Source organism: Cheilinus undulatus, linkage group 16 (assembly GCF_018320785.1).
Source record: "Cheilinus undulatus linkage group 16, ASM1832078v1, whole genome shotgun sequence".
In the NCBI taxonomy this organism is placed as follows: Eukaryota; Metazoa; Chordata; class Actinopteri; order Labriformes; family Labridae; genus Cheilinus; species Cheilinus undulatus.
In genome coordinates, this window is record NC_054880.1 from 47,755,341 (window position 1) to 47,769,775 (window position 14,435).

Consider the following 14,435-nt stretch of genomic DNA (forward strand, 5'->3'; position numbering starts at 1 on the left):
CCAAGGGGGCAGGATCTAAAGGTATCACACTGACCAAGGGGCCGTGTTCCAAAGGTGTCACACTAACCAAGGGGCCAGGTACTAAAGATGTCACACTAACCAAGGGGGCAGGATCTAAAGGTGTCACACTAACCAAGGGGCCATGTTCTAAAGGTGTCACACTAACCAAGGGGCCGTGTTCTAAAGGTGTCACACTAACCAAGGGGCCGTGTTCTAAAGGTGTCACACTTACCAAGTAGCAGCGTTCTAAAGGTGTCACAATAACCAAGGGAAGCATTCTAAAGGTCACACTAACCAAGTAGCAGCGTTCTAAAGGTGTCACACTAACCAAGGGAAGCATTCTAAAGATGTCACACCTACCAAGGGGCAGCGTTCTAAAGGTGTCACACTAACCAAAGGGCCACGTTCTAAAGTTGTCACACTAACCAAGGGCCAGTTTCCAGATGTGTCACACTCACACAGGGTTGTGGTCTAAGGGTATTTTTTTTTTTTTTTTAGGTGTTATTAAAAACAAGGCAGGAAAGGTTGGTAGGTTAAAGGTAGGCATTAGTGTTATTTTTACATTTTCCCCCTCTCTCTTTCTAGGGAAACATGTTTTCATTAGTTTTTTATATGTTAAGTTTTAATGATCTCAAAGGGAGTGGTTTTAGACCAACTCAAGAATTTTCTACACATTTTATTAAGGTCATAAATACATCACTTTTCTATCTCAGAAACAGAGTTTACTTTCTTAAAACAAAACAACACTGAAATTGTAATTCACAGTATCTTATAACCAACCATTTAGATTATTGTATCCCTCTTTCTTACCTCCGCCAAGGAGGTTATGTGATCAGGTGGGTTTGTCTGTTTGTTTGTTCATTTGTTTGTTAGCAACATAACTCAAAAAGTCATGGACGGATTTTCATGAAATTTTCAGGAAATGTCAGAAATGGCATAAGGAAGAACTGATAAGATTTTAGGAGTGATCCAGATCACCGTCTGGATCCAGGAATTTTTTTAAAGGATTCTTTACTATTGGGAGATAGGGCTGATGGCCGAGGTCTGCACTTTACCACTTTTTTTTTCAGGAGATGGTGGACATGAGTAACTTCAATCTCAGCAGCATTTTTGGGTGTGTGTGAGACGAGTTGGAGCGTAACAGAGAGAAAGACAGTGAACTGTAGCAAGAATACTCACAATGCTGGGAGGAACAGAGGAATATTCACCCTCTGACATGACTTCCAGTTGTCTGGTCAGACCATGGGTGCTTCCGCCATGACAGTCCACGCGTAGCAAAGCCAATGCTTTGCCTCACTGTGTCTCCACCCCACCAGGGAGGGAGTAATCGTCAGATTAGATTTTGGGAGTGATCTGGATCATCGTCTGGATCCAACATTCTTTTAATTGAATGGGGGTTGGAACCTAGACCTAATTAAAACAACGAGCTGCATTAATGTTTTTAAAGGGAAAATAAAGACACCTGGCTTTAACATGGATTCATTGTAGGGGAGACTGGGGGCAATTGTTAGAGCTCAGCAAGAGTTCAGTCATGAAGACTGTGATTTATTAGTCACAACTTCTTCATATCTCTCCCTTCTCTCACACTTCTCTCTTCCCACTCTAGTGATCAGCTGTTCATTCTCTTTACGCTTCGTTCCAAATTATTATGCAAAATTATATTTTTCTCTGATTTTCCTAAATAGTCGATGCAATTAACAGTCAGTATAATTTTCAAGTCATGAACTGTTAGAACATAATTTAAATTTTATTGAACAAACCTCCCAATGATAACTTTTTTTCTTTCCAAAATAAAAAAAAAACCTCAAAATGCACTGTTCCATATTATTAAGCACAACAGAGTGTCTAAACGTTTTATTGGTTGTAAAGAACTGAAAATGGTCATTTGTTGAGTTTGCAGCATTAGGAGGTCATATTTAGTGAAATCAAAGCTATTTCAATCAAAAACATCTGAACAGGCCAAGTTCATGTTAACATAGGAGCCCTTCTCTGATATCACCTTCACTATTCTTGCATCCATTGAACTTGTGAGTTTTTGGAGAGTTTCTGCTTGAATTTCTTTGCAGGATGTCAGAATATCCTCCCAGAGCTGCTGTTTTGATGTGAACTGCCTCCCACCCTCATAGATCTTTAGCTTGAGGATGCTCCAAAGGTTCTCAGTAGGGTTAAAGGTCAGGGGAGGATGGGGGCCACACCATGAGTTTCTCTCCTTTTATGCCCATAGCAGCCAATGACACAGAGGGATTCTTTGCTGCATGAGATGGTTCATTGTCATGCATGAAGATCATTCTGCTACAGAAGGCACGGTTCTTCTTTTTGTACCATGGAAGAAAGTGGTCAGTCAGAAACTCTATATACTGTGTCGAGGTCATTTTCACACCTTCAGGGACCCTAAAGGGGCCTACCAGCTCTTGTCCCATGATTCTAGCCCGAACATAACTCCGCCCCCTCCTTGCTGACATCACAGCCTCATTGGGACATGGTGGCCATCCACCAACCATCCACTACTCCTCCATCTGGACCATCCAGGGTTGCACGGCACTCATCAGTAAACCAGACTGTTTGAAAATGAGTCTTCATGTATTTGTGGGCCCACTGCAACCGTTTCTGCTTGTGAGCATTGGTTAGGGGGGGCTGAATAGTAGGTTTATACACGACTGCAAGCCTCTGGAGGATCCTACACCTTGAGGTTGGTGGGACTCCAGAGACACCAGCAGCTTCAAATACTAGTTTGCTGCTTTGTAATGGTATTTTAGCATCTGCTCTCTTAATCTGATGAATTTGTCTGTCAGAAACCTTCCTCATTATGTCTTTATCTGCAGGAACCCGTCTGTGCTCTGAATCAGACACTAATTTCTTCACAGTATGATGATCACGATTAATTTTTCCTGAAATATCGAATGTTTTTATTCCTTGTCCAAGGCATTACACTATTCATGGCTTTTGAGCAGCAGAGAGATCCTTTTTCTTTCCCCTATTGCTGAAACCTGTGGCCTGCTTAATAATGTGGAACGTTCTTCTTCAGCAGTTTTCCTTTAACTGGGCTCATCTGGCAAAGTAATGATCACAGGTGTCTGAGATATAATAATAATAATAATAATAATAATAATAATATAATATAATAATAATCTGGAACACGCTGTGGTACAAAGCTCATCAGATTCTGCCACAGCCTGGTCTGACCAATCATCATGCACCTACCATATTTTAAATCTGTCCTCCTCCACCCCAGCCACCTCCATTCAGTTCATCAGCATGTAGTCCAGATCCTAACAGGTCTCCTGCTCATCTAATCCTGCACAACTCTGTGTCCTCCTCCAAGCTATCCCATCAGCTTCTCAGAAGTCTCCTCCTCATCTGATCCCTCATCAACACCACCACCAGAGTCTAGACTCCATAGGAGACCCCCTTAGTGTGGTGGAGTCTGGTCACCAAAGACTGCACATTTGCCTTTCATTCAAATGCCTAGAATCAATTACTGTTTAACTTGTATTGAGTCCCTCTTGATTGAATTGTCTGGTAAACAACAAGTAATAAAGGAGAACTGTCTCTCATTCAGGAGCCAGTCCTGTCCTTCAGAATAAGGGGCTGGCTCTCAGAACACCAGTGACACATCACTACTGGTTTTAACCTGTTGTCTTGAATAATTTTGACCCAATGTGAACCCCACCCGTTGATTGGTCAGTTACTGGGCCTCTAAAGCAGTGGTCCCAGTGCTGGTCTTAGTGAGTCATCAATTTGTTTCTGCAAAAAAAAAAAAAAAAAAATGGTGGCAAAAAGTCAGTGAGGTACTAAACCCCATAGTGGACATGAACATGCATCCATAGATTTGATTTCACCCTAGTTTTATGGAGATAATGGCTGTTTTTTTTTCAATGTTTCAACCCTTTTAACTCCCTTTTCTTTGCTTTTCCCAACAAAGTGAGGTAATTCTTTGAGATTTGAAACAACATGGACAAAAATGAAGGTTATCATGGGTGTCAGACGGGTTTATGTCCTATCTTTTTCAGTCATGTGTTTAGTTCGATCCAAGATTCAAACAGCAACATTTTTCCAAAATGTGGGCCTAAAGTTGCCTTTATAGACCAGTGTTCATTTTGTCAACAGAAACCAAGACTACAATGATTCATCAACAGCCTTTTTTACCATGAAAAAAACTAGACCAAGACTACCAAAAATAGATCTGTGATGACTGAAACAAGAATAAGACTACCAAAAATAGATCTGTGATGACTGAAACTAGACTAAACTAGACTAATACTAACAAAAATAGATCTGTGATGACTAAAACTAGACTAAGACTAACAAAAATAGATCTGTGATGACTAAAACTAGACTAAAACTAACAAAAATAGATCTGTGATGACTGAAACTAGACTGAGACTACCAAAAATAGATCTGTGATGACTGAAACTAGACTGAGACTACCAAAAATAGATCTGTGATGACTGAAACTAGACTAAGACTAACAAAAATAGATCTGTGATGACTAAAACTAGACTAAAACTAACAAAAATAGATCTGTGATGACAAAAACTAGACTAAGACTAACAAAAATAGATCTGTGATGACTAAAACTAGACTAAGACTAACAAAAATAGTTCTGTGATGACTGAAGCTGACTAAAACTAGACTAAGACTAACAAAAATAGATCTGTGATGACTAAAACTAGACTAAGACTAACAAAAATAGATCTGTGATGACTAAAACTAGACTAAGACTAACAAAAATAGATCTGTGATGACTAAAACTAGACTAAGACTAACAAAAATAGATCTGTGATGACTGAAACTGACTAAAACTAGACTAAGACTAACAAAAATAGATCTGTGATGACTAAAACTAGACTAAGACTAACAAAAATAGATCTGTGATGACTGAAACTGACTAAAACTAGACTAAGACTAACAAAAATAGATCTGTGATGACTAAAACTAGACTAAGACTAACAAAAATAGATCTGTGATGACTAAAACTAGACTAAGACTAACAAAAATAGATCTGTGATGACTAAAACTAGACTAAGACTGACAAAAATAGATCTGTGATGACTGAAACTAGACTAAGACTAACAAAAATAGATCTGTGATGACTGAAACTAGACTAAGACTAACAAAAATAGATCTGTGATGACTAAAACTAGACTAAGACTAACAAAAATAGATCTGTGATGACTGAAACTAGACTAAGACTGACAAAAATAGATCTGTGATGACTAAAACTAGACTAAGACTGACAAAAATAGATCTGTGATGACTGAAACTAGACTAAGACTAACAAAAATAGATCTGTGATGACTAAAACTAGACTAAGACTAACAAAAATAGATCTGTGATGACTAAAACTAGACCAAGACTAGAAGAAATAGAACTGTGATGACTAAAACTAGACTAAGACTGACAAAAATAGAGCTGTGATGACTGAAACTAGACTAAGACTAACAAAAATAGATCTGTGATGACTGAAACTAGACTAAGACTAACAAAAATAGATCTGTGATGACTAAAACTAGACTAAGACTAACAAAAATAGATCTTTGATGACTAAAACTAGACTGAGACTAACAAAAATAGATCTGTGATGACTAAAACTAGACTAAGACTAACAAAAATAGATCTGTGATGACTAAAACTAGACTAAGACTAACAAAAATAGATCTGTGATGACTAAAACTAGACTAAGACTAACAAAAATAGATCTGTGATGACTAAAACTAGACTAAGACTAACAAAAATAGATCTGTGATGACTAAAACTAGACCAAGACTAGAAGAAATAGAACTGTGATGACTAAAACTAGACTAAGACTAACAAAAATAGAGCTGTGATGACTGAAACTAGACTAAGACTAACAAAAATAGATCTTTGATGACTAAAACTAGACTAAGACTAACAAAAATAGATCTGTGATGACTAAAACTAGACCAAGACTAGAAGAAATAGAACTGTGATGACTAAAACTAGACTAAGACTGACAAAAATAGAGCTGTGATGACTAAAACTAGACTAAGACTGACAAAAATAGAGCTGTGATGACTGAAACTAGACTAAGACTAACAAAAATAGATCTGTGATGACTAAAAATAGACTAAGACTAACAAAAATAGATCTTTGATGACTAAAACTAGACTGAGACTAACAAAAATAGATCTGTGATGACTAAAACTAGACTAAGACTAACAAAAATAGATCTTTGATGACTAAAACTAGACTGAGACTAACAAAAATAGATCTGTGATGACTAAAACTAGACTAAGACTAACAAAAATAGATCTGTGATGACTAAAACTAGACTGAGACTAACAAAAATAGATCTGTGATGACTAAAACTAGACTAAGACTAACAAAAATAGTTCTGTGATGACTGAAGCTGACTAAAACTAGACTAAGACTAACAAAAATAGATCTGTGATGACTAAAACTAGACTAAGACTAACAAAAATAGATCTGTGATGACTAAAACTAGACTAAGACTAACAAAAATAGATCTGTGATGACTAAAACTAGACTAAGACTAACAAAAATAGATCTGTGATGACTAAAACTAGACCAAGACTAGAAGAAATAGAACTGTGATGACTAAAACTAGACTAAGACTGACAAAAATAGAGCTGTGATGACTAAAACTAGACTAAGACTGACAAAAATAGAGCTGTGATGACTGAAACTAGACTAAGACTAACAAAAATAGATCTGTGATGACTAAAACTAGACTAAGACTAACAAAAATAGATCTGTGATGACTAAAACTAGACCAAGACTAACAAAAATAGAACTGTGATGACTGAAACTAGACTAAGACTAACAAAAATAGATCTGTGATGACTGAAACTAGAATAAGACTAACAAAAATAGATCTGTGATGACTAAAACTAGACTGAGACTAACAAAAATAGATCTGTGATGACTAAAACTAGACTAAGACTAACAAAAATAGATCTGTGATGACTAAAACTAGACTAAGACTAACAAAAATAGTTCTGTGATGACTGAAGCTGACTAAAACTAGACTAAGACTAACAAAAAAAGATCTGTGATGACTAAAACTGACAAAAACTATGTTTTGTTTTTGTCAAAATGACTAAAACTAGACAAAAATGTTTTTGGCGGACATTCTAAATCTGTGATATTTCTCCTCTACAGGTAAATCCGTCAAAATGTATTGCATTGGAATTTCCCCCTGTGGGACAAATAAGGAATGTCTTATCTGTATCTATTCTGCTTCTCAGCTGTGGAAAGCAGGGACCCCAGGTTAGACAGAGAACACACTACCATGATTTGGAACCAGATTTAGACAAGAAAATAAATACTTGGATTAAAAGTAAAGACTTCAGTAAAGATGTGAGGACTTTTTAAGGTCTAAAACTAGACTAAAATGTTTTGAGTTTCCGTTGACTGAAACTAGACTTAAACTAGAAAGGGTAGAAAAGACTAAAATGGGACTAAAACTGAAATGCATTTGATTTAAAGACTAAAATTAATAATAACTGCCAAAATTAACACTTTTATAAAGACTGTGGTGGGTCCGAAGACAAGACCAGTTGAGAACCGCTGGTCTAAAGACCTGTTGATGAAAAAATGAAGGAGAAAAGCTGCTAAAAAGAAGCTGATAGCCTCTTAGGTAATGGATAATTTGCTGCTGTTCATTCTTAATGACAGTTTAATGATGAACAGTTAACATGAGAGCCACTGCAGTGATGACTGTTACTGATAAGAGGAGGGCAGGTGAGTCTGGTCGCAGGTAGTCACTGATGTGCTTTTGTTCATGTGTAGTGTGGATGCATGTTCCAACTCCAAAAAACTTGGTACCCAAGAGCCCACTGTACTCTCATAAACCCATGCAACACAGATGGACATCCCCCTCCTCCAAAAAGAGCCAAAGAACGCAGGTGGATCCAGGACACTGAATTTATTTGACAACTGAGGATAAAAGAATGTTATTCTGAATAATCATGTGGATGATAAAACCTGGAAATCTGTTTTAATGCTATATACAGTACCATGCATCAGAGACGATGCCTGTAGAGTTATTTTATGTAAAGCACATTGGAGGACCGACTTTTTACTGAAAAAGGACAATGTGGTCCAACAATAATCTGTAGTTTTATACCATGTTTGTCTAGAAAATAACATTATCAAAATGCACACAGTACAAATTACGTTGGACTGTACAGAGCAAGATATGCTAACATACATGTACACATACTTGCCATATTCATAGAAGTTTTAAACGTCATTATTTTTACAACTTTAGCTTCACAATAATCAAACCAGTGGCCTACGAACTCAAATACTGTACATCATGGAACAACCAGGAAGTAATGGTCACGAGGGGAACACGTGTGATTTAATGCTTAACGACATCTTCGTTAGTCCGTCAGCTGCCTGATGACCGAGGGGATGAAGAGTCAAAGATGTGATGTGTTCTCATTTTTACCCATAATTCTTCATCACTTCTTTAAAGTGCTGGGCCGTCTACAGTTTCACTTCATCTTCATCCATAAACCTTCACAGAGACACCTCTATTCTCATGTATTCATGATAAACATGCACACACTGTCTCATAAATAATATTTATGTGTTGAAACAGTCATGTAAAAGCATTCAGTGATCAATTAAGAGCATGGTCCAGTTTAAAACAACAGATGGACATTTACCCAGGAAGGCTCAGGTAAGATGCAGTGCATTAGAAAAGCAACAATCAGTCAGTGCCTACATAGTGCCATGGCTGCTGCACCGCTACGCTCAGTTTAACAGTAATGGGAACGTCATAGTTAGCTAGCATGTTCTCAGAACTCCTGACACTTGTGGCACTATCTATTATGACAGATTGTAGCTTAGAGATTTAGTGCAACAAGAAACTGTCGTGCTCTCTGCTTTCTCTTCATTGTGTGTCAGACTTTTCCAGCTCTTTCACAAAGCTCAGATGGTCTTCTGGGGTTTTCCCATGTGTTTTGCAAAGGTGCAATTTGATTGCATGTTTGCTGGCAAATGTCCGACTGCAGAGTTTGCACTGATAAATTAATCCTGTGTCTTCTTCAGAGAGTCCAGAGGAAATGAAAGTCTTGTCATCTAACCTGCTGACCGCCTGCTGTTCTAATAAATCGATGGAAAGCTTGGAGAGGTCCTTCAGGGTAAACCCCAGATGGGTCTCCAGATGGTGAATGTAGGACGATGGAGTCCTGAACTGGGAAGCACAGTCACTGCATAAAAACAACGGCTGACCAGAGTCGATATTTTTTAGGAACTTTGTGCCTCCTGTGCGCTTTAACTGGTACTTTACATTGGCCAGCCAATGAGAGATAGTAGTCATGGAGAGACCGGTGAATTTACAAATGTGGACCCGTTCTTGGGGCCCCAAGTCACTAATCACAAATTTTCCTTCAGGAGTTTCCCTGAGACTGGAGGCGAACTGGGCCTGAAGAATCAGGAGGTGCTGGGGATTCCAGTTGGACTGTCTGCCTTTCCGTCTCTGGATGGGGGATAACTCCTCCAAACTGTCCTCAAAAGCACAGCCGTCTACGTCGGACTTTTCAGAGACAGACGACGGGGTCGTAGACTTTGGCGTCAGACGGCCAGTCAGGTTTTTGACCATGTCTGAAATGTCCATCAGAGCATTCTCCCTCAGAGGTGGAGATGAAGACTGAGAGAAACTTTTAAAGGCTGGTTTAGTGTTCATGCTGCCGTTTGGTGCTGTGGTCCCCCTAACAGGACTTCCGTTGGTGGGTTTGGATTTGGTCAGGTCCATGGGCTGATCATCGTTGTGGTACTGACCCGCAGGCTCTGCAGGCTTCATCTGAGCAGCATTACTGTTGATCTTATACAGCATTGAGAACGGGTCTATGAAAGGGGTGGCCACTTTGGCAGCTTTGCCCAGGTGATTGTTCATGATGGACTGCAGAGCGCTGAGAGGGTTGACGGAGGGTTGTTCAGGGGAGTGATCAGTGATGATGCTCAGGCGACTGCAGCCATTACTGACTGGCCTTTTTGGTGAATCAGCTTCCCTCTTTATCTGAGCATCTGTTTCTCTCTGCTCTCCTTCTTTACTTTTGGAGCCGGTCTGCTCCTCTGCTGTACTCACGGCCTTTAAGGCGGTATCTGGACTGGGTGAAACCTGTTTGTCCTTAGGTACTGGTAATGGAGACTTTACAGACCTGGTTTTAGTCTCTATGGGGTGCTCTTCCTTTTCATTCTTGGCTGAAGTTTTCCCTGTCACCTTCTCCACCAGCTCCTCCATGGCCAGAACGTTACTCCTGTGGTTTGGAGGTGGAGAGGGGCTGTTAGGGGAGTGGATCAGGGTGCCAGTGTCAGAGGGAAATACCTTCAAACTGTTGCTACTGAATAAAGGTTGGACCTGTGCACATGAAGGTAAGGTGGACTTTAAAGACCCGTGAAGCTGATATGCAGCATGAATGCTCGGGTATCCTCCCCAGGTTGGGGTGCCTGTTTGGGCCTTGCTGATTGCACTGGACACTGTATTCTCTAAAGACTTTAGGATGTCCAAGCCTCCTTTTGGCGTCTCTTCCAAGTCTTCTTCTGTCAGATATTGGTAAGTTCTGGTCTTTACAGGTTTCTCAGCTTTTTCTGAAACTTCTTCCTTCTCCTCTTTGATTTTTGCCACTGGTTCCTGAGCGTCCAGGTTCTCTCCCTCTGGCTCTTCCTCTTTCTTCTCTTCATTCTCCTCCTCCGGACTCGGAGGCTGCAGGGGAGAGTCAGGCTGGGACTTCTCGTTTGGTGCTGGGAGTCGTGTGGTTGTTGGTGGCAGTGGAATCGACTGAATTTTCTCCTCAACCACAGGATCAAAAACCAACTGCTTCCCCTTCTTGGAGGCTGAATTAGTGACTTTGAGAAAGTGCCCAGTGACCATCATGTGGGCTGTTAGCTGCTGCAGGGTGTCATGTGAACTTCCACACTCCATGCATTTGAGGATTTGTGCCTTGCGTGCTTCAAACTGCCAGGTGTAACTGGCACCGTTTTGGTAACCGTATCGATTGTTCGGGGTGACGTATGGATTGGCCACTTTTTGGTCTTTGGGAGACTCTCCTAGAAGTATTCCAGACGAGATGGACTCTGGTGAACTTGGGGATATGATCAAGTCTTGAAAGGCTCGTTTTTTAGTTGGGGGGACTAACTTTGAGGTGAGGGCTGGCATTGGTTCTTTGAGAGGCACTTTCTGATAATGTTTTGTTTTGATCATGTGGACACTGAGGTCTTGCAGGGACTCAAAAGAGTGACCACAGTACATGCATTTAAGAACTTTCTGGGCATCTTCTTTGCCCTCCATCTCCATCAGAGAACGCTTCCGTGGCTTAGACCATTTCTTGCTGCGATCATCCTCAGTGTCCTTGTTGTCATCACGGTAGTGACCCGTTTCATTCATGTGCACTGTCAAGCCCACTAAAGTGTCGTAGGCTGCGCTGCAGTCTTTGCACCTGAACTTGCTGGCTCCTGTAAACACGGGGCCATAGAGCTTATTGTTCTGTCTGTAGAGCTGCACTGTGCTGAACAGGCTTGGCTCAGGGAGGAGCTGGTATGGGGTATGTTGCAGGGTCTTTGCCAGCGCTGCCTGGTGCCAGTCATAGGCTAGTCCTCCAGTGCTACCAGAGCTGACACTGGTGCCACTGGTGCTGTTGCTGGATACTGCTCTGGTGGTAGTACTGCTGGTGGTGGTGTTGGTGGTGGTTGAGGCGTTGCTCGTGCTACATCTACTCTTCACATTGACGTTGCCTGGGCTGTGACTGCGCAGAAACCCATTGCTCCCTTTATAACTGCTTCCATTTCCATTGCTAGCTGTGTAACTGTTTCCTTGTTTGCTTTTCAGTATATCCAGAGCGATGCTGGACCAGGAAGCATCAGAGATGAGGTTTGCATAGACAGCTTTCATTTGTGCCAGACTGTCCTGTAGCGAGAGCCCATTGATGGAGTCTGTGCTCTCCCCTAATCTGTCCTTCATCTTCTCCTCATCACTGTGGGAGGGTGTGGTCTTATGGTCCACCATATGATCGCTGGTGGTGCTGAGTGGAGATGCATACCCAGCGTCCGGGTTAGTGCCATTGCTGAGGGGAGAGTTCTGACAGCTGAAGCGATCCCCAGCCTCCTCGTCATCGTTGAAGAGGAAGTCTGCATCCTGGCCATCCAGGGACAGACCGTCGTCCTGCAGATGTTCCTCTTCATCAGTTTTATCAACCTTGAATTCATCTTCAGGTCCATAAGCTGAAAAACACAAAAGAAGAGAAATGTAACATTAGAGCAGTGATACTCAACGTGTGGCTCTAGAATCACATGTGGCTCTTTTATGGTGATTTGTGGATCTTTTATGTCTAAATGTTAAATATTATACCCCAGAAAACCTTCAAACAGAGAAGCTTTGACCTCAGAAACTATCCAGTGCAAGTCACACTGATCCGTTTATTTCCCATACTTATACAGCAGGCTTTAACTGTCAAACTTAATTTTCAACCTTTATTTTTTGTGTGTATATTTCATTTGCCTGTATTTGTAATTTTTGCCACTTTTTAACTACTTTTGCCACCTGTAACTTAGTTTTTTGTCACTTTTAACCCATTTCTGCCACTTGTTATCCCAATTTTTGTCATTTTCACCAATTTTTTGCCACTTTTAGTAATTTTTGCTGCTTTAAGTCCAATTTTGCTGCTTCTTTTTGCCTTTTATTTTATAATTTTTTTCCCACTTTTATCCCATTTTTTGCCCTTTTTAACCAGTTATTGCCTCTTTCATTCTGCTTTTTGCTATTTGCATTCCCCCCTTTTTTAACCATTTTTTCAAGCTGCCTTTTGCCATTAAATGCCACTTTTTTGCCTATTTCTTTGCGGCTTTTTGCCCTTTTAAGTCACTTTCCACTCATTTTTGCTACATTTTTGCCACCTGTAACTTAGTTTTTTGTCACTTCTCACTCATTTTTGCCACTCATCCCAATTTTTGTAATTTTTCACCAATTTTGGCCACTCTTTGCTGCTTTTGCCCATTTCCACCCATTTTTGCTGCTTTTTGACTCTTTTTGCCACCTGTAACTTAGTTTTTTTGCCACTTCTCACCCATATCTGCCACTTATTATCCCCATTTTTGTCACTTTTCACCCATTTTGCCACTTTTTTGCCGCTTTTAGACCTTTTTGTCAGCTTAAACTTGATTTATTGCCACTTTAACACGTTTTCACCCCTTAGATTGTGGCTCTTGCAATTGTATTTTTGAACAATTTGGCTCTTAGCTTGAGCAGGGTTGAGTAACGCTGCATTAGACCCTTCTGTGAGTACAGTTTTTTAACACAAGCCCTAAGTAGATGAAGGTGGTATCTGCAATCATCCCTACAGAAATTTCTGTCAGTAGTCCCAGCAGAGGACACTGGTTTGCACTAATAAAGTGGCAAACATCCATATGTTGACAATGACAGATCGTCCTCTTCACTGCTCTGCCTAATGAAGCTATTGAACACTGCAGAGACCAAGGGCACAGAGACGAGCTGCAGAAATGTCTCTGCTTACTTTAAACATTTAAAATCAGCATGTTTTCATAGAACACAAGGGAACTTTCTAGGGAGAACAGGAGTCATATAAATCATGATGTGAGAAATCAGAACAGTTTGTCTTTTAGGACTAAAAGGAAATATTCCTCATTTCTGACCAAACAGTCACTCTGATGCTGCTTTCACAGTAGACACCAGTGCTCACAGTAAATACACTGACTTTCCGATCAGAGTGTTCATTGGCCGGCTTTTCTGCTGTATGGTTGCTATGGATCTATCACGCCACACAAACTATGGATTCACAAGTAAGAGATAGTGGAGGAAGATGCCAGATGCATCCTCTGTGCCAAGCCACGGTTGGCTGGAGTCGACTTGGCATCGTCTGTGGAAGTCCTCACAGCGTGATGCTAGGAAATGGCCAGTGGACATGACAGGCTGTGTTGTTCCCGCCTGTGCTCCTCCAGTACCCACGGCTTCAAGTGTGCCATTTTAAAAGAACGCTGAGATTTCTGCACGCTTTCTGGGACTGTCTGCAGATTGTATTTATTCATTAAAATCTGCATTATAATTATTCTAATCTTAGATGGAGATGCAACAATGACACGTCCATCAAAGTGTTTCAATCTGATCTGCAAGCAGATTAAAAGAGAGATTTTATAGGGAGAGAGAAAAATGGAGGGTTAAATATGCGAAGGCAGCTCTCCCATCTATTCCTCATAGATGCTTGTCTGAGATGCCAGAATCAGTCTCCAGTGAGGAGGCAGATGTGCTGTCAGCTTCAAACAGCATGCAGCTCTCTCTGCCATAATGGAAGTGGACATAATACCTGATGTTTGTGAGGAGCCAGTGACGACTGCCTGGGAAAGCTGAGGGTCCAACAGCTGCAGCGCTGCCGTTATGTTAGACTCATTAAACTACTGCTGCACTAATCTGTTGTCACATTTCACTCCCA

The 14,435-nt window shown here is 40.6% G+C and overlaps 1 protein-coding gene across 1 annotated transcript in view; it reads right to left on the reverse strand.

Annotated features, from left to right (window-relative positions):
- Nucleotides 1–7,913: 7,913 nt before the first annotated feature.
- Nucleotides 7,914–14,435, reverse strand: part of LOC121523180 (teashirt homolog 1-like) — a 71,249-nt gene continuing 64,727 nt past the window's right edge. Inside the window, exon 3 of the mRNA XM_041807955.1 lies at nucleotides 7,914–12,213. Within this exon, the coding sequence (XP_041663889.1) occupies nucleotides 8,885–12,213 (3,329 nt within the window). The 3' untranslated portion in view covers nucleotides 7,914–8,884. The remainder of the gene's footprint in view (nucleotides 12,214–14,435) is intronic.